Source organism: Pelobates fuscus, chromosome 3, assembly GCF_036172605.1.
Source record: "Pelobates fuscus isolate aPelFus1 chromosome 3, aPelFus1.pri, whole genome shotgun sequence".
Taxonomy (NCBI): Eukaryota; Metazoa; Chordata; class Amphibia; order Anura; family Pelobatidae; genus Pelobates; species Pelobates fuscus.
In genome coordinates, this window is record NC_086319.1 from 4,597,223 (window position 1) to 4,618,505 (window position 21,283).

At 48.0% G+C, this 21,283-nt stretch overlaps 1 protein-coding gene across 1 annotated transcript in view; it reads left to right on the plus strand.

Annotated features, from left to right (window-relative positions):
- AEBP2 (AE binding protein 2) overlaps positions 1–5,444 on the plus strand; it is a 42,355-nt gene extending 36,911 nt beyond the window's left edge. The window contains exons 8-11 of the mRNA XM_063446632.1: positions 1,972–2,085; positions 2,218–2,286; positions 3,541–4,425; positions 4,458–5,444. Coding sequence (XP_063302702.1) covers positions 1,972–2,085; positions 2,218–2,257 — 154 coding nt within the window. The 3' untranslated portion in view covers positions 2,258–2,286; positions 3,541–4,425; positions 4,458–5,444. The remainder of the gene's footprint in view (positions 1–1,971; positions 2,086–2,217; positions 2,287–3,540; positions 4,426–4,457) is intronic.
- The last annotated feature ends 15,839 nt before the right edge of the window (positions 5,445–21,283 follow it).

Consider the following 21,283-nt stretch of genomic DNA (forward strand, 5'->3'; position numbering starts at 1 on the left):
ATTTACTGAGATCTCTCATCCTATCCCTGGGTAACGATCCTATACAGTGATATTTACTGAGATCTCTCATCCTATCCCAGGGTAACGATCCTATACAGTGATATTTACTGAGATCTCTCATCCTATCCCTGGGTAACGATCCTATACAGTGATATTTACTGAGATCTCTCATCCTATCCCAGGGTAACGATCCTATACAGTGATATTTACTGAGATCTCTCATCCTATCCCTGGGTAATGATCCTATACAGTGATATTTACTGAGATCTCTCATCCTATCCCTGGGTAACGATCCTATACAGTGATATTTACTGAGATCTCTCATCCTATCCCAGGGTAACGATCCTATACAGTGATATTTACTGAGATCTCTCATCCTATCCCTGGGTAACGATCCTATACAGTGATATTTACTGAGATCTCTCATCCTATCCCAGGGTAACGATCCTATACAGTGATATTTACTGAGATCTCTCATCCTATCCCTGGGTAATGATCCTATACAGTGATATTTACTGAGATCTCTCATCCTATCCCTGGGTAACGATCCTATACAGTGATATTTACTGAGATCTCTCATCCTATCCCAGGGTAACGATCCTATACAGTGATATTTACTGAGATCTCTCATCCTATCCCTGGGTAACGATCCTATACAGTGATATTTACTGAGATCTCTCATCCTATCCCTGGGTAACGATCCTATACAGTGATATTTACTGAGATCTCTCATCCTATCCCTGGGTTACGATCCTATACAGTGATATTTACTGAGATCTCTCATCCTATCCCTGGGTAACGATCCTATACAGTGATATTTACTGAGATCTCTCATCCTATCCCTGGGTAACGATCCTATACAGTGATATTTACTGAGATCTCTCATCCTTTCCCTGGGTAACGATCCTATACAGTGATATTTACTGAGATCTCTCATCCTATCCCTGGGTAACGATCCTATACAGTGATATTTACTGAGATCTCTCATCCTATCCCTGGGTAACGATCCTATACAGTGATATTTACTGAGATCTCTCATCCTATCCCTGGGTAACGATCCTATACAGTGATATTTACTGAGATCTCTCATCCTATCCCTGGGTAACGATCCTATACAGTGATATTTACTGAGATCTCTCATCCTTTCCCTGGGTAACGATCCTATACAGTGATATTTACTGAGATCTCTCATCCTATCCCTGGGTAACGATCCTATACAGTGATATTTACTGAGATCTCTCATCCTATCCCTGGGTAACGATCCTATACAGTGATATTTACTGAGATCTCTCATCCTATCTTTTTTTTTCATTTTTTTGTGTTTTATAACTATTTCCTTGTTTGGCAAGCACTGGCCAGCTGCTGAGGTTTTTTTTTATTATTTTATTTTTTTTGATAACTATTTACTTGCTGATTGGCAAATAGTACTTCAAATGATCCTTGGCAAATAGCAAGTGAATGATAATTTACCAAAATGTATCTGACTTATCTTCTCCCGCCAGGCAGTTGTTGTTAAATCTCAGATTTTTTTCCGAAATCAAAATAGTTTGGATGGGAATATTGGTGATTTTCCAATTGCCTCTAAACGATTTTACAGAATCCGTCGGACTGATTGCATTTGTCTTTAGTAAATCTGCTTGGTATTTGTGTAATTTTCAGCGGATATTGTCCACTCGCATTTAGTGAATAGCCCTGTCGGTGTATATTATGTGCAGGAAATGTCACAGCCAAAGGAGGTGTGTCTAGAGCTACAGAGCTAAAGTTGGGGTTTTAAACAAGAGGATAGAGCACAGAGGGACGTGATCTATACATTAAAACTACGTTACCAAACTGAAATGGTTTTGATGTTTAGGCTGAACCTTTAGTAAAGCAATAACCGCAATGGTCTTTGTTCTAATGTTAAACGGAGCTGTGTGCATGCTTCACTCATTCTGTGAACATTTATCTGTATCTAATCTCTCTATCTTCCAGTCTCTCTGATGTCTGGGTGAATGAGAGTGAGCGACATCAGCTGAAAACTAAAGTCGTCCATTTATCCAAACTCCCAAAAGACACAGCGCTGTTACTGGACCCGAACATCTACAGGTGACCGGCCTAGCTTTCCCGTGCTCTGCCTACTCTGCAGTGTTTAATTCGCTTTATTTGCTGAACAATGCTTTAAACATATGATTTTCTAGTTTTTTTGTTTTTTTTAAAGTATCATTTGATCTTTTACAGAAATTCTAGTAAAAGAATTCCACAGAGTGGAGCCGCCTGATCGATAGCTGCTCTGTACGCCTTGTGCTGGTTTGTACACATTATTATTATTATTATTATTATTATTATTATTTACTAAAGTATTTATTTCCGAATGAAATGCCTGTGATCCGTATTTATCATTTTACCCAGCCATTGTTAGGAAGCAGTCTATGAACCCTCTCGTCTCCTTTGGCTGCTTCTATTCCAGAATCTAAATCCATTATTCTAGATAGTGTCTAAGTATTTTATAAATGTAAAAGACAACTATAGTCACCAAAACAACTTTGGTTTACTGAAGCAGTTTTAGTGTATAGATCATGTCTCTGCAGGCTCACTGCTAAATTCTCTTCCGTTTAGAATTTAAACCCTTCCCGACCGCGGACGTACCCTATACGTCTGCGGCGAATTAGAGCGCTGAAAGCAATCGTGATTGCTTCTAGTTGCTCTGATGGTATTGCAGCGATGCCTCGATATCAAGGCATCCTGCAATACCCGCCCCCCCCCCCCATCACCGCCGGGTGATCGCTTCCCCTGGAGCGATCGCTTCCGGGTGGCGCCCGGCAGTGAGGCAGAGCATCGGAAGCCATCAGGCAGGCTTGAGATGCTCTACCTGTGCTGAGTGCGTCGAAGGGTCGAGGCACTCCGTGAGGATTAAAATAAAAATAAATTAACCCCTCTCCCTCCATTCCCATGTACTTACCCGATCGCCACCGTTACCCCGCCGGCGATCGGTGGTGTTCTTCACTGGGGATGCAAAAAGCGTCCATAGTACTGCTAGCCGGGCGACTGAGCCGTGAGACTGCAGAGGCATGATCAATACACCAAAACTTCTTCATTAAGCTAAAGGTTGTTTTGGTGACTATAGTGTTCCTTTAATTTTATATAGAAAGAGACTTGTGCACTAATCTGAATTAAAATCCAGGTCTAATGTGAAAGAACTCTGGTACCATAACAGCTTCACTGTTTTATTCATAATGTTACCATTAGTTTGTCCCCTCTATACAGTCCAGTCATTAATATCATCCTCCACAAAGCTCTATTAGAAATGGTTTATACACTCATTAGTCTCCGTGTTTAAAGTGTATATTGGTAACATTAGATTTGACTAGTCAGAAGTTGTCCATATTTTTCGTGTGTCTAGGTTAACCTGTGGTTTAGATGTTGTTTTATCTTGCAGTCTTAACGGTGTGACTGTAAGATTGAAATATTGCATTACACGGACTACAGAAATCCAGTCCTGTCTAGGGAGTTACAGCGATCGCTTGCTGCATTAACATGTTTTTGCAATTTATTTTCTTACAGAATTGTGTTGTGGGAGAAGCAAAACGAAACATACCGTCTGTGATCGCTGACATCTCTCGCCTGCAGCGTCCTTCCCACGCTGTCTGCGCTCTGTTTAAACCTTGAGTCAATGCTCATATTGCTTCGCTGTTGTTGACAATGTCCGCTTCTCATGCATCCTCATAACCCTGTTCGATTCACGGAAACTGACCGTCTCTTCTGGCAAATTAAGGCTTTGCATGTGCGCTGTGTCGAGATGGCTTTCTTTAGTTCATTGTCTGCAGTAACTTTTACTTGGTAGATTGGACCCAAATTTTAGAAATCAAACTATGGCCAGTATTTGGAAGCCCAATCACACTCCACGAGAGAATAAATGACCCCAGTTTGGGTTGAATGTGTATCTCTGACTAAAATACGCCTGAGCTAAATGAACTTGCTCTTCATCTGGCGTTTAATTAAATAAATTCAAATATTTTGATCAAAACAAAAACAAAACTATTTTGATAACATCTAGTTAACAAACGTATTATGCACCAAAGTATGTTCTATGAAGATAGATGATGGCTGACTATATATTTTTTAATTTACCTATGAATTGGACTCTGTGCTATTTGCCCAATGCTTGCATTTGTTAGTGTTTGCTTGTACATAATACAGCAGATTTGTAATATATTTTTATATTCTGAAATAACTGTAGATTTTCGCATTAGCTTTATCTTATTTTTTTTTTTTTTGCAGCATAAGAATTATTGTAAAGATTGCTAGAATTGATCTGGACTAAATTCATTTTCCGCTAGTTTTGCCAGAAGTGTTTTTTTGGTTGTATTTTTTTAAAGCACCTTTATCAGATAAAATTTATGTTCTAATAATTATTAGTTATGATTTAAGACCTCGGATAAAGAAGCCGTAGCCGGTAGTTTTTTTTCTTTTTTGGCGAGCAAAATATTTCCAGTTGACCTTTTTAGGTGTGATAAAGATATATATAATGGATATCAGATCATCTAGTTTAAGAGATTTTGTCGTTCGTTAATGATTAACGAACAGATTATGTAAATGTCTTGTTTATTTGTGAGAGAAGTTTAAAGGACCCTTGGTGATTTTGGTACCAGGAAGTTCTTAGCGCTGCCGCTGGGTATTACACGCCTGTATGTCTGCAGAGCCTGATCTTCTAATCTGAGCTGGTATGAGAAAGTACCCGTCTCCTGCTCATACCAAGTCGGGACTTGATTGATTGGATGAGAGTGACGGTTGATATTCAGCTTAAGCTAATGAATATTGGCAGTTTGCTTTGAGATGCCATGAGTGCTTTACTATACCAGCTCAGTCTGGAGCGACCGTGGGCACCTGCCAGAGACAAGATTCTTAAACGGTTTGACTATTTAACCTGGTAGCTCCTGGCACCATAACCCCTATAGAATGCTGTGTTGGTGCTAAGAGTATCGCTTTAAAGATGCAAGTATGTCATGTGTAATTCGATAGCTCTATATAATGGGATTTCTATTAATATTTAGCTGTGTGAGCGAGAGACAGCTAAGGAGGGACACAGACCCCACAATATGGCTGCAGACCCCCATTATTGCCATTAGGTAACTGATAAAGGAATGGGTAGGTCGCCAGGCTGCACCAGGCCCTTGATGTTCTGGAGCTCGCACTGTATTCGAGAAAAGTGTTAACTGTTTGAACTCCTTCTGGTCTAAACTCAACATCTCATATTGTGTTCCTTTAGCCGTGGGATAGTGGAAATAATACGCCTCAAGCACTTCATACCCTTCCCATCGCTACATTTACTGATCCCTTGACATTTGGTCAATTTCTTTTGATAATCTTGTATAATGACTAATTGTGTCGTAGTTATTTTTATTAAATAATGTGATTTCTATAAAATTTTGGTGGAATCTTGTTTTGCAATAAAATAATAGAAAGTTCTTTCTGTCTGAGTGTTCTGTGTTTTTATTATTTAGTTTGTGTTTGTTGGTGGGGTGACTGACACACAACAGCTTTATAGGGAGGGAGAGGTTAACTTTAACAACTGTAAGTGGCTATTTCTGGGTTTTCTAAGTAAATTTTAGTTTTTTGGTTAAAATAGTGGACGTGAAAAGACTGCTAAGGGGTTTCCAGTTTTGCGATTTGGATTAACATTTGAAATTAATTTTTAATCTCTTTAATTGTGTAGCAGAATGGATCCCCTAATACATTTATGAGAACGACATTCGGGAGGCATGAACTCTCGCATGATCGCTCCCTAGCAGCTAGTGGGACAATTTGTCAGTGTTTGTGTGAGAACCCCCGAAAGATGGTTTCTATGGAACTGTTTTGGGGCATCACCTCTTGGCCGACCAGTCAAAACTTAATTTGAATGGCATTTCCGAACCACTGAAGGGATCGGAGCGCTATTTTGACAAAGTAGGCACTTTATTATTTTTTTTAATACACATTGGATTTTTAATTAAAAAGGAGAGATTTAAGGACAGGAGGTTTAGGTGTGTTTAATACACATCAGTCTCTATATCTATTCCTCCATCTCCCCTTCCATAGCGACGGCCAGAGGCCAGGTTCGCGGTGGTGCAGCCATGTTGACGTAACGCGTGGTGGTATAAGTGAAAATTTAACATAGTATAACTGGCCCAGTCTCCTCTAAATACTTCCGTAACTGTAAATGGTCAGTAGTTCAACATGAGTTTCAAAACTGGGAACAGGTGACTTGAAGATTATTTCTGTTTTGACTATTAAAGGAACACTATCGTCACCTAAATTACTTTAGCTAAATAAAGCAGTTTTAGTGTATAGATCATTCCCCTGCAATTTCACTGCCCAATTCTCTGTCATTTAGGAGTTAAATCACTTTTTCTGTTTATGCAGCCCTAGCCACACCTCCCCGGCTATGATTGACAGAGCCTGCATGAAAAAAAGAAATTGGTTTCACTTTCAATCAGATGTAATTTACCTTAAATAATTGTATCAATCTCTAAATTGAACCTTAATCACATACAGGAGGCTCTTGCAGGGTCTAGCAAGCTATTAGCATAGCAGGGGATAAGAAAATCTTAATTAAACAGAACTTGCAATAAGGAAAGCCTAAATAGGGCTCTCTTTACAGGAAGTGTTTATGGAAGGCTGTGCAAGTCACATGCAGGGAGGTGTGACTAGGGTTCATAAACAAAGGTATTTAACTCCTAAATGGCAGAGGATTGAGCAGTGAGGCTGCAGGGGCATGTTCTATACACCAAAACTGCTTCATTAAGATAAAGTTGTTTAGGTGACTATAGTGTCCCTTTAAGGCCTAGCATGGCCAAAGTACAGCGGTTAAGCCCCGTCCCCATTAGGGGGCAGTCCTGCAAGGTAATTATTTCTCTAAGTGTTCTTGCATAGCAAGACCACTTAATGTTATCTCTAGATATTATTATTAAAATATGACCGTTTGAAGATGGCAACCGCCAAAATACTATGACCTGTGCCAGGCTGGAGCAGCAAGTGATGTCATAGACAGGGCCTTTTGTACACCTGCTAATGTTTTTATAAATGTATGTTTTAATGTAACTGTGAAGCACTTTGGGCAACAACGTTGCAATTAAATGTGCTATATAAATAAATAAGTTACTGCGCCCACTCCAGTTGTAGACTACTGGTGGAGGCAAGAACACTTCACACAATTTCCCCAGAAATTGTAGCTTTTCTAGATTTGGGATATTTTCCTCAGTCATGGTTTTAATTTAACATTCCATTTTGGGGTTTTATGGAGCGAGTCCCATCACGATCTGTATGATTAGGTGATGAGTAAAATGAATCCAGACCAGTATTGCGAACAGAGGTTAACTCTTTAAGGGCTGGTCTGTTAATGTTGCAATACGACTCCAGAGTAAAACCCACAATTACCAGATTTTACTATTAACATGACGTAAAGTCATGATTTTATTAATGACACGGAGGCTCCTATTACGCATTCTCTTTCTTTATTATACTCCCAGCAGCAAGAAAAGGGAAGTATGAGAGAATCATAGAAAAAAGAAACCATAACAATAGCCTGGTAACAGTAGCACCAATCAGCATACAGTATAATCCATATGGGTGTAGTGCTCCTTGACTCCTCCTCTTTCTGCGTAGATCCTGAAGACCATTAGTGCAAAATTCAAGTATTCCAACCATAAATACGAATCCACGAACCAAAACCATAACTGGAACTTAAACCTAGAACCGTTTCAACCGCCAACTCTCCAGTTGTATTCAAGCTAGAAAAAAGGAGAAATATGGTAATATCGAAATCTCGTGACTGTTATTTCGCAATCAACAACTCGTCAACCATGTTAATCAAACAATGTAAATATATCAATTTGTCAGCCATCTAGCTAGATTGAAATACGTATCATATAAGTCATATTCATAGAATACTCACTCACCTGTGTCATGAATGATCTTGTACCTACCGTATTAAGTCATCCTAAATGCTTCATGTTCTGGGTTGTAACTTACTCACCACTCTGGGTAGGGTGGGTGGGAATAATACTCGCCTCCGTTTCATTAATAAAATCATGACTTTACGTCATGTTAATAGTAAAATCTGGTAATTTTATTAGACACGGAGGCTCCTATTATGCCATTTTAAAGCTGAGCAACCACTGCACTGGAAATGTGTTGCACTGGGCGGAAATAGAAATTACGAAATGTAGACTCATTCGACCAGTCGGCTGCCCGTAGTATATCTTCCAATTTACAACCTATCATGGACGCTTTAGAGGCCATAGCTCCGCGAACGGAATGTGAGGAAAAAATCGAGGTGTCTATGCCTGCCATTGACAGCAACCATTTGATCCAACGAGCTAAAGTAGCAGTAGATACTGGTAGGTGAGGTCTTTTGAATGAGATGAACAGTGGATGGGGTTGTCCTGGACGGAGTGAAGCCGTGCGATGCTCGTATTCCTTCAGACATAACACAGGGCACAAATTTGGGTTGTCCGGCAATGATGGGTAGAAAACTACCTTAGTCGAGGATTTTGTTCTACGTGAAATATTAAAGGATACTCAGTTTGGGACAAAAACACGTGCATGCCAGTCTAGCGCCCTGACATCAGCGACCCGTTTACATGACAGTAAACAAAACAGCATTAACAGTTTGGCCGACAATTGCTTCAGTGAAAGTTCCTGGTTCATTGGCCAAGATTCGATCAAACGCAATATCACATTGACATCCCAAAAGGAAGAATATCGAGTTTGAGGAGGTCGAGTAAGACGGATGCCTTTGAGTAAACGAAAGATAAGGGTATGTTTACCTATCGGGGTGCCATCCAACCCATATGTCTCGCTGATATAGCTGATCTGTACAGATTTATAGTACGAAAGGCTTTTCCTTCCTCGAAGAGTAGAGTCAGAAATTGTAGGATTGCTTTTGTAGAAGCTGATATGGGATCCATTGACTGTCCCACGCACCAATCAGACCATTTTCTCCAAGCCGATCCGTAGGCACGTCTGGTACCTGGTGCCCACGACTCTGCCAAGAGACTGAGTGTCATCTGCGAAACCTCCTCGAGATTCCATGATCTCCTGAAATGAGCCATGCCATCAGTTGCAGTAGGCCTTGGTTGGCCAGCTCGTGACTCATTCCCTCTGGGTTGGTTAAGAGGTAGGGAATGTCCGGCAACAGCTGTGGGAAATCTATCGACATTTCCAATAATTGAGGAAACCAAGGTTGTGACCTCCATAACGGGGTTATCAGTGCCAGCGTCCCTTTGGAATATCGAAGGACCGCTAGGGTCAGAGAAATTAGGTTGAACGTGGGGAACGCGTAGTTCCTGCCCTTGGTCCAGTCCTGTAGGAATGCATCTGTTGCCAGAGCATCTGGATCCGGTCTCCAACTGAAGAACCGAGGAAGCTGGGTGTTCAGTCGAGACGCGAAGAGGTCTATATTGAAAGGTCCCCAGAGCCGAGAGAGGCGTTGGAAAATCATTGGGTGGAGATGACAATCCCCTGCGTCCCGAAGGTATCGGGAGTTCCTGCCCCGGAATGTATTCTGCTATTACCGAAATGCTGTGTTTCAGGCAATAGTGCCAAAAATCTCGAGCCATCAAAGCGAGGACCTTCGATTTCGTCCCCCCTAGATGGTTGATATACCGTACCGCTGAGATGTTGTCCATCTTGATTAAGATTGAGCATGAAATGCCTGTGGGGGTCTGTAACGGATCGCCTGGCACCCCGACTGGGTACCTCCGTTAAAGGATGCTCCTAGCGTTTCCTGAGGACTCCAAGCACTCTGGCAGACACCACAATCACCGAATCTGAGAAGCATATGAATCCTCTGAAGCCTCTGAATGCTTTAGACAGTTGAATAGGAACCATACGAATAGGTTTGCACTCCTAGCAGTCAAACTGGAACAGCATGCAATAAATCCTCCCCCGATAATGAGACGACACTTCACTTTGAGGGTTAAAAAGGAACACTGGACTGGTTCATCCAGCCTGGCTTTTATTTCCATCTCACACATACAGGCCACACACAGGGGGAGGCATAAAATGACCAATAGTATCACGGGTGCAACCCACACATCCCCTCACCTTAGTGTGACACATAATCCCATTATGCATACAGTTTAAAATATACTTTTTACACAACTTTCATAACTCTAAAACCATACATCACATTCACATAAAAATCCATATCCACAATCAATCCATTCAGGGGAACAACATATTAAAAAATGGCATGAATCCGACCAGGGGTTCAAAAGTTACTAAAAGTATCTTTTGTCCCTTACTAGCCGCATGGCAAACCGGTTTAGACAGGTTTTACATAGGCCTCTATCCTGGAGACAAAGAGGAAAGTAATCCAATTATCCAGGGCTAGAAGCAGACTCCATTAACCACATGGTTACAGAAAGACATAAAACACTTTAAAATACAGAAAGTTACTTTTTATCCATAACACACAGACATTTCACATATCCCCAGATAGCTGGGATCTGAGCGCACAAAACTACCGAATAGCGTGCAGATCCTATTCACACAGTACAATTGCCATGGAGCTAAAGTCTTTCTCATAGTCTTTCATTATATGAATAGGCTCCATGGTATAGCTATCTGGGGTATCACCGCTCACACAGGGCCATAATCACTGAATAAAAGTCCATACGTTTTTAGGGGCCATAGTCTTAAAGGGTATTGTTACCCAAAGTCTCAATATGTCCCCAGACAGTTCTTAAAGGGCCAGCAGCAGTACAATAAAATACCATTCACTGTGCTTAAAGGGCCAGCAGTCGCACAATAAAATACAATATGCCCCAAATAACCCAGGGGCCATAGTCAGCAGGTAGGAGGCGGGCAAACAGGCTTCTCCAGGGCCCAGTGGCGAGGTTGGTTTCGCCACATTTCTCCCCTTTTCCAAACAGACTAACAGGGTATCTGACCTCCTGCCGGTCAGTGCCCTTGTTAGTCCCGCAGCCCACCCACAAAACAGAAACAGCAGTACAGCCCACCCACAATAAATGGTTACTACACCTGAGTAAGAGAAAAACTTGTCCAGGTGCCTCACCATGGCTGTGTGGGGGACTGGTAGGCTGTTTTGGTGGGTTGCTGAGTGGGCAGAGCCCAGCGGTACTCTGCCCTGGTGCCAGCACTACCCCGGGAGTAGTCTGGTTGGAGCCTGGTTGCTGGAGACCGACTGTCTCCCCTTTAGATGCACAGCTCTGCTGCTGGAGACCGACTGACTCCCCTTTAGATGCACAGCTCTGCTGCCGGAGGGGGAGACCGACTGTCTCCCCTTTGGATACATAGCTCCGCTGTTGGAGGGGGAGACCGACTGTCTCCCCTTTGGCTAAGCAGCCTTGTTGCTGGGGGACAGGACTGACTGTCCTTACACCCTGTGCTGTAGGTGCAGAGACCACGGTCCCATCTGCACAGCTGTGGGGCTTACAGTCTCTCCTCCCACTGGGGTGGGAGGAGTTTCGCTACTGCTGCTGGGGAGTGGAGCTGTGCTTGCCTGCTCTGGGTGGTCCCAGGAACTCTGAGTGTGTTTGTATCCGTTTTTTAAGCTCAATTACTGGACTAAGGACTACTGCAGCAGGGGGCTCTGCCTGGGCCTAGGCAGCATGGCCCTCGGGCCTTCCTCCCCAGCCTGGGGATGGAAGGTCAGGCTGGACGAGCTGCAGGCTGAGCTGGCCTTTGGGGAAGGTAAGGCAGATACCAGGGGCCTGTCCTGGACTGAACACCAGGCCCTCTCCCGGCAAGTCCGGAACCAGGTCTCCCTGTTGGAGGAACTGGCGGGGGGGATGTCCAGGAAGCTTGGTGCATGGAAAAGGGGAGTGGGGGTCCCCCAGGGAGCCACGGCCCACACCAGGGCCGATATCCAGCTGCTCTCTGGGCTGCTGGCTGAGTGCCGTGAACTTGCCAGCAGTGGCCTCCACTTCCTAGAGCAGCCCCCCCCCCGTCCCTGGAGGTGGGAGAGGGTACCGAGGAGGATGTAGTCCCTGAGACCCCCCCTGAGGTGGCTAGTACCAGCAAGGCCCCTCAGGCCTCCCTCACCTATGCTGAGGCTGCAAAGGGTGAGGGGGTTGAGGCTAGGGTCTTTTCGGGGCTACCTTCTGACAGGCTCCGGGGTCTGCTTGTGTCCCTGAAGGCCCAGCATGCCGAGGCCGACTCGGGCCTAGCTGGGGTCCAGGCGGAGCTAAGGGAGCAGAGGTAAATATCAAACAGGACCTCTAATTACAAAAGAGGTCCTTTGAGGGCCGCTATAGCTGAGAAAAAATTAGTGGAGCAGCATCTATCCTACACCCTGCTCCAGACTGAAAAGAAAATAGCAGACATCCAGGCCATCCTGCAACAGAGAGCCAAGGACGCTGCGAGGTCCAGGAGGCAGAGGGCTATGGAGGGCAGGAGAGACATGTCCCCAGGTGAGGAGTCCAGCAAGGACTTGGATTCCAACTCCCATCACTCACCTGGGGAGCCATGTACCTCTGCCCTTGCTACTCCAGGGGGCGCTGCTGAGACGGAGAGGAGGGCCAGAGAGAAGGACAGTGAAGAGGAGTGGGACGGAGAGAAAGGTGAAGAGTGGCAGCTGAAAGTGCAGGACAGAGGTCGAGGGCTGATTAAGGAGTCTCTCCTCAAGTTTGGAAATGAACTTGGGGAGGGCTCCGTAAAGGACAAAAAGAAGAAAAAGAAGAATAAGAAAAACATCGCCCGGCGTCAGCCTGAGACCTCTGTCAGGGGGTCTGGAGATTCCACAGAGGAGGGTGAGTGCTCAAATACTGAGTATATGTACAATGATGATGTTCAGGCCTTGCAGAAGCCTGGGGCCAGGGATACTAACCCTACAGGTGGCAACACCTGTATGCCCCAGAAACCTGCACAACCTGCCTCTGTGGAAGTATCTGGGCCCCCCGCCGCCCTCCATGGTGACAGGGAGACCATCCCCGCCGGTACTATGGCGTGTACCGGTGATCCCATGGAGGGGCCCTTCCCTTACTCCCTTCCCACTCCCTCCCTTACCTGCCTTCCCTCTGACCTTCCTCTCCGTGTGGTTGCGTCCCCTGGGGTGGCTGGTACCTCTGCCTCCTGTCCTCAGGCGGCTGCTGGGCAGGATGGCACTGGATGGAACAGTCTGGAGCAGGGTGTAGATGGCTGCTCCATGAAAGGTGCTGCCGCAGTTCCCGGCACTATGCGGCCTGTTGGGGGGAAAGACGGTGTCGCTGGACCCTCCATGGTGGTTGCTCCTGAAGCGGGGCGTCCCTGTGGGGGGAATAGCGGCACTGTTGGACCTTCCATGAAGGTTGCTGCAGCTGCTGGGGCTGTGCAGCACCAAACATTTCTGAGTAGTGGCCCATCTTTTCCCTCTGCTCCCTTGGAGCAAGCTCCACTGCTCTCCCCTGCCAGCAAGTCTCCTCCCCTGTTTGTCTCCCAGTCTGTTTCCCTGGATGTGTCCAAGTTTGTCTTCCAGTCTGTTCCCCCTGCTTCCCTATGTGTTCCCCTTATGTCTGCATGTGTAACCGGTCCCCCTGTTGTTCCTGGTGCCCCTGTTGTTCCTGGTGCCCCTGTTGCCGCGGGTACCGGTGCCGCGGGTGCCGCTGGCGCTATGGAAGACAGGACTGCAGGAAACTCCCATCATCCTCAGCCAGCAGTCCATACTGAGGAAACCGCCAGTGGAGGTAAGAAAAGTATGACTAACATTGTGTTTGACTCCACTGGTGGTTTGGGGATGGCTGAGGATGATGGGAGTATGGATGTAACTGTAAATGTAATGATGGGACCCATTGACCTTAGTAAAAAGGTCCACAGCCAGCCTGTTTGTATTAATGATGTTGCCCCTGGTGATGTTGCCCCTGCCCCTGGTGATGTTGCCCCTGCCCCTGGTGATGTTGCCCCTGCCCCTGGTGATGTTGCCCCTGCCCCTGGTGTTGTTGCCCCTGCCCCCGGTGTTGTTGCCCCTGCCCCCGGTGTTGTTGCCCCTGCCCCCGGTGTTGTTGCCCCTGCCCCCGGTACTATTGCCCCTGGTGTTGTTGCCCCTGCCCCTGGTGTTGTTGCCCCTGCCTCTGGTTATGTTGCCCCCGCCCCCAGTACTATTGTCCCTGGTATTGTTTCCCCTGCCCCTGGTTATGTTGCCCCCGCCTCAGGTTATGTTGCCCCTGCCCCTGGTTCACTGGAGTTAGTTGGTACACAGGTGGCGGGCACGGGTACAGGCACCCTAACAAAGGGTGCCGCGGTTATAAATAGCTTAGACGCACAAGCAGGTACACGGGTTCCCCTTAGGCACTCCCAGGTTGTCACCCAGGGTTCTGGTGTGACCGAGGCCTCTGGTTCAGCGAGGGGAGTCCGCCCGAATCATTCCCAGACGGCGGGTCCCGGTGCGCCCAATGCTTGGGCATCTGGGCCACCTCGCCTATCTGCGGACGGGCCTGCTGCGCGTCCTCAGGTTTCCTTTGGGAACAGGAGGAACGTGGTACGGCTCGTCTGTGGGGGTGAGACCCAGGTGCCTGACAGACGGTGGCTGGTGACCCGGCTAAAGGATATGGGATTTGCGCCCGTGGACCTGTACGCGCTCATCCATGCCTCGGGCACCCGGGAGTTCGACGTCTCCTTTATGACGTCGCAGCTCCTGGATCGCTTCTGGGCTGGGTGGGAAGCGGCCAGGTCTGCACAAGGTACAAAGTGGGCAGGATTCACCGCTGTGGCCATTTCTCGCCAGGGTCTTAAGAAGGTCACCTTCCTGGTGAGAAATGAATCCATCCCCATAGCAGACATCCTTGTTTGGACTAAGAGGTTTGGGGATGTTAAATCCTCACCAGTTAAGATTTTAGATGAGGATGGGATTTGGACAGGCGGATGGACTGTTTCAGTGTTGCTGCGAGAGATTCGAGGTGTCACACAGCATATGCCTAATAGTTTTTTTATCGGGGCTGACCGGGTATCCTGTTTTTACCCTGGTCAGCCCAGGGTATGCCACAAGTGCGGATCGTACAGGCATTACAGCAATGCCTGTACGGTCCTCAAATGCACTATGTGCGGCGCTGTGGGGCACCTCCGGGACAGCTGCAGGGAGATCCGGTGTCATCTATGTTCAGAGATGGGTCACACGTACCGCACCTGCCCCGAAGCCCAGCACAATATCGAGTCCATCTGGAGTCAGGAGCCGGTGGAGATGGACTCTGCTGGGTTAGGGGTTCAGGTAGCGAGTTCAACTACGGTGCCCATCTTTGGCACAGGGGTTTCCCTGCCCCAGCAACAGCCCATCCTCCCCTCGGTCTCTGCACCATCTCAGGACCCTGGGAAGGCAGCAAGTTCACGTCCCCTCACGAAAAGTATACGTAGAGAAAGCACTACCTCCACAGCCATTATGGCTCCCCCTAGGCCCCCCCCTCCTAAACTCTCCACGGTGAAGGTTACCCCCACTGAGAAGTCCCCAGATGCACGTTCCTTAGATGCACAGTCCCTTGAGTGGAGCACGGTGAAAGGTAAGAAACCCCCCCCCCTCCAAGACCTCGACGCTGCCCTCACCCCGGAAGACCGCCATACCCCCTGCGGCGAAACCCCCGAAAGGGGGAGACGCCACTTATAAGGGTGGTGTGGCAAGGGCGTCATCCTCCTCTTCGGGCTTGCAGGAGGCCCCGGTGCCCGTATCTAACAGATACGAGGCACTGTCCTCCAGCTGGGCCGACTGTGAGTTCGAGGAGGAGATGGCGAACCTCCCCGAGGTGGTGGCAGAGGTTGAGGTGGGACAGGAGGTGCTTCTGAGAGACGACGGGCCACTATATCCCGGAGTCTCAGTGAAGAGGTTCCTCGGTTCTGACACGGAGGAGGAGGGGTATCGCAGAAGGAAGGGAAAGTCTCCTTATACTTAATGCCCTTATGGCGACTTTTCCTGTACTCTCTGTGGCTACGGTGAATGTAAACAGCATTAAGTCCAGCAGGGCCCGCTTTTTGGTTTACGACCACCTCAGCCGGGCTCCGTACAATGTCATCTTGGTACAGGAGACCCGGCTGGAAACCCTCGCGGCCCTGCACGCTGCAAAGCGGGACTGGAGATGGGGGCCCTCCTACTTCTCTCTAGCCACAGAGAGATATGGGGGAATCGCCATCCTATTTAAGGACGTTGATGTTAGCATCAACAGGGTTATTGAGTTGCAAAAAGGAAGGTGTGTGGTTTTAGATGTCTCACTGGGCAGGCAACCTTTCAGGATAATTAACATCTATGGCCCCCAATCTAAGTGGGAGAGGAAGCGCCTGTTTATTGAGATAGAGCCTTACCTTTATACATCCCAGCAAATCCTGTTTGGCGGTGACTTTAACACCATAACTAGGCCTCAAGACAGGAGAGACGCCACTCAGAGGCTGGGGTATGACTCCTATTTTTTTAAATAAGATGGTTAGTCAGGCTGGATTGGTCGATGTGTACCTTCATCACACTCCCAATCCCACGGGTGGGTACACTTATCACAGAGGTAGCTGTCAGAGTAGGATAGATAGGTTTTTCTTTAAGGAGAATTTCCTGGTGGCGGCACCCGTGCTTACACCGGTGGAGTTCTCCGATCATCACATTTTGTCTTGCAAGTTGAACGTCCATAGTACCCCACCTAAGGGTAGGGGGATCTGGCGGCTAAATTCAGACCTCCTGGTGGAACAGAGAGTTCAGCAAGCCTTCATGGAATTCTTTCACGATCAGATGACATTGGCCGACTTAGGCCAAACGAAGTCTGAGTGGTGGGAGATGGTGAAGGCCAGAACTCAACGGCTGTTTCGCAATCTCGCCCGAAACATGCAGTCCTCCAGGTACAAGATGTATCTGGGCCTGCTTGGGAGGTTAGACATCCTGATCTCGCAGGGAGGTGACCCCGAGGACATTGCGGCGGTTAAAGACCTGATGAGGAGTTATCAGTATGACAGGTACGCCTCCCTTGTAAAAGAGAGGGATCATGGGCCGTACCGCTCGCCCGATCCTTATCTTAGCTGCAAGCGGAAGGAAGGTACCAAGTCCATCCCTAGTCTGCGGGGCACCGACGGGACCCTCGAGGAGTCTCCTCGCGGGATTCTGAAGGTGGTCCGCGACTACTATATTGAGCTCCTTGGAAAGGGCAGCCCCCAATGTAGCGAGGCGGGAACCTCCCACGGGAGAAGGGTGGATGACTTCTTAAGCGAGCTCACGCTCCCTGAGCATAGCGACCTCTCTTTTGACGAGTTGGTCAGCGAGATCACCATAGAAGAGGTCACAGAGAGTATCCAACAGCAGAACAAGTGTAAGTCGCCAGGTCCTGATGGTCTGACGGCTGAGTTTTACCAACAGTTCTGCGACCTCTTGGCCCCTCATCTGACCGAGGTGTTTAATGAGAGCTTGGCTCAAGGATTATTGCCACCCTCGATGAGGACTTCTGCCCTGATCTTGCTGTCCAAGCCGAACGTGCTCGACACAGCGGATGTGGGGAACTGGCGCCCCATATCCCTGTTAAATGTCGACAGGAAGGTCCTGGCAAAGATTTTGATGAAACGAGTGCAGGGCCTAGCGAGGCGTGTCCTATCCACCTCCCAGTACTGTTCAATCGGGGGCAGAACTGTCTTTGATGCCGTTTTCGAAGTCAGGGAAGCCCTCGAGAAGTGCAGGGCCGGAGAAAGGGGGATATACCTTCTGGCACTTGATCAGTCCAAAGCTTTTGATCGGGTAGATCACCGTTATCTGTGGTCAGTCTTGCGGAAGTATGGCTTGCCGGGAAAATTCATCAATTGGATAATCACCTTGTACAGAGGGGCCGAAAGCTTCGCTCTTGTGAACGGGTGGAGGGGCAGGACGTTTAGGATCCGATCCGGGGTCCGGCAAGGCTGTCCTCTCAGCCCACTCTTGTACGTGTTTGCAGTCGATCCCTTCATCCGAAGGGTCGAGGCAGGCACGTTACAGGGAGTGGCTAGGGCTCCGGAGAGGCCTTTACGGGTTGTTGCCTACGCTGATGACATCTCCATAGTGGTCTCCGATACTCGGGAGGCCACGGAGGTGGATGATTTAATCCTAGCGTATTCTGCCGCTTCAGCCTCTCGTGTCAACAGGGACAAGAGCGTAGTTTTCTGGTGCGGGAAGGAGGGGGACCAGTTCCCTCTTCCAGACGGTTTCCCGAGGGCCCAGCCTGAAATTAAGATCTTGGGGGTGGTGTTCGGACCAGGGGATCTGGCTCTCAGGAACTGGACCGAACGGCTTGCCATAGCGTCCAGCAAGGTGGAGGAGAGCCACAGGTGGAAACTGACGTTCAGAGAACGGGTGAACTTGATCAAAACCTATGTTCTGACCGTATTCGGCTACGTCAGTAACATCTTCCTTTTGCCCAGGTCCCTCCACGCTCGGATGTTTGCGCTGTTCTTCCGCATGTTGTGGGGGAACAGGCTGAACCTCATCAAAAGAGAGGTCACTTACCTGGCCAGAAAAGACGGGGGTCTGGCCATGGTCAACCCCATCGTCTTTTTAACTAACAACTTCCTGAAAAGGAACTTTGGGGCTCTCCTGAAGGATGAGCAGCCTGGCTGGGTATGTATATTCAGGGAGTGGGTCACACCTTTCCTGGTAGACTGGTTTCAGGGTGGGAGGGTGAAGAGCATGAGAGTTCGACATTCTAGCTATCTTCCGACTTCGGTCATCGAGGGAGTGGGAATTCTGCGCAGGTGGAACGTCACGGTGGAGGAGGTTCGGGACACTCCCAAGAAGCTTCTCGACGGGAGGGTCCTGGCCACCCACTTTGGCATTCAGCTTGCTTTGAAGGACTGCCCGCCAAGTACTCTCGCCTCGGGGTTGAAAAACATCAACTCCAGGCGCCTTCCGGAGAAATACCGAGACGTGGCGTTTCTCTCCTTCCACGGTAGACTTTACGTTCGAGGGAACTTGAAGTACAGGAACATAACGGATCGCGGTTGTCCTCGGGTGGAATGTTCCGGGGAGGTGGAGTCCATGGACCACTTCCTCCTCGAGTGCCCCTTTAACGTACAGGTCTACAAAGAGGTCTCAGCCGCCTTGGGCATCCCCTGCTTATCCCGCTGGACTTACGCGGAGTGGGCGTATGGGACGTCCAACTCAGGGAGGAGGGCTTTTGATTTGGGCACTCTTTATGTAGTCAGTTCAGTGGTTAAGTATTTCACTTGGATGGCACGGTGTCAGGTTTCCCTTCAACGTAAAGACCTTTCCTGTCAGGTGGTGGTAGCAGACATTCTGAGGGCGGTTTGTGGGATCTATACCACCGAAAGGGCCTCTATGGATTCGTCCATTTGGCAGCGTTTGTGGCGAAATCTCAAGGTCCACCCGCCTTGAACCGCTCCATGGGCGCCCTTGTCTTGGTAAGGGGAATTCCGAATCTGTTTTCACCTTTCCCCCTTAGATTTTGAACAGTTTTTTTTCCTTTTCATGGAAGGCTACCACACTTTAGCAGACGAGTACCTTCCTCTGCGTATAGGTAGGGTAGTGTAGGGTAGTTAGGTTATGGTAATGGTTTTGCACGGTTTTTGGTACTGTTTGGGTTAGGGTGGGTTTTGTGTGTGATTTTGTAATATGGACAATTGAACATTCTGCTTTTGGGTGGGGGGTAAAACACTAAGGGTGTCTTATGGACGGAGGGATGGACTCCTTGAGGGTGGTGGGTTTGAACAAAATGGTTTTCATGTGGGTGGTGGGTTTATGGACAAGAATTTTCATGCGAGTGGTGGGTTTTGTGTGTTTTGAACTGAGAAATGGACTCCTTGCGGGTGGTGGGTTTATGGACTTGATTTCATGTGGGTGGTGGGTTATGGGTGATGGGTTTATGGACAAGAATTTTCATGTGGGTGGTGGGTTTATGTGGTTTGAACAGAAAAATGAACTCCTTTTGGGTGGTGGGTTATGGACTTGTTTTCAGGTGGGTGGTGGGTTGTGTGGTTTTGAACTGTTTTGAACTGAGAAATGGACTCCATGTGGGTGGTGGGTTATGGTGATGGACAGAGAAATGGACTCCAAGTGGGTGGTGGGTTTTACTAGGTTTATTATTATGTCTATTATTATTATTATGTTTTGGTATGTGGTTATGTTTAGCTGGCTGTGGACTTGAGGTCAATTGGGTCCTGTCCCCCCCTTGTCCCCTTGTTATGTAGACCCCCTTAGAGAAATTTTCAGCCTTTCTCCTCCCCTCCCCAGTGCTCCATGATGTAATGGAGCCCCCCGCCTTTTAAATTTCTCCCCTTATGATTTAGTCCCCCCCCTTTATGTTAATCCCTCTCCCTGTTATTTCCCAGTTATTTAATTTTGGTATGGGTTTACTCCCCTAATAGTGCCCCTTCCAGAGTTTATTTCAGTATTTATGTTTAATTTTTGGGTATTTATGTTTCATTTGGTATTATGTTTGAGTTGGTTGCTATTGTTATTTTGTTATTTATTTTGTTATTCTGTTTAATTTTGGAAGCATTTTACAAAACTAAATAAAATATCTACAGTCTCTCCTCCCACTGGGGTGGGAGGAGTTTCGCTACTGCTGCTGGGGAGTGGAGCTGTGCTTGCCTGCTCTGGGTGGTCCCAGGAACTCTGAGTGTGTTTGTATCCGTTTTTTAAGCTCAATTACTGGACTAAGGACTACTGCAGCAGGGGGCTCTGCCTGGGCCTAGGCAGCATGGCCCTCGGGCCTTCCTCCCCAGCCTGGGGATGGAAGGTCAGGCTGGACGAGCTGCAGGCTGAGCTGGCCTTTGGGGAAGGTAAGGCAGATACCAGGGGCCTGTCCTGGACTGAACACCAGGCCCTCTCCCGGCAAGTCCGGAACCAGGTCTCCCTGTTGGAGGAACTGGCGGGGGGGATGTCCAGGAAGCTTGGTGCATGGAAAAGGGGAGTGGGGGTCCCCCAGGGAGCCACGGCCCACACCAGGGCCGATATCCAGCTGCTCTCTGGGCTGCTGGCTGAGTGCCGTGAACTTGCCAGCAGTGGCCTCCACTTCCTAGAGCAGCCCCCCCCCCCGTCCCTGGAGGTGGGAGAGGGTACCGAGGAGGATGTAGTCCCTGAGACCCCCCCTGAGGTGGCTAGTACCAGCAAGGCCCCTCAGGCCTCCCTCACCTATGCTGAGGCTGCAAAGGGTGAGGGGGTTGAGGCTAGGGTCTTTTCGGGGCTACCTTCTGACAGGCTCCGGGGTCTGCTTGTGTCCCTGAAGGCCCAGCATGCCGAGGCCGACTCGGGCCTAGCTGGGGTCCAGGCGGAGCTAAGGGAGCAGAGGTAAATATCAAACAGGACCTCTAATTACAAAAGAGGTCCTTTGAGGGCCGCTATAGCTGAGAAAAAATTAGTGGAGCAGCATCTATCCTACACCCTGCT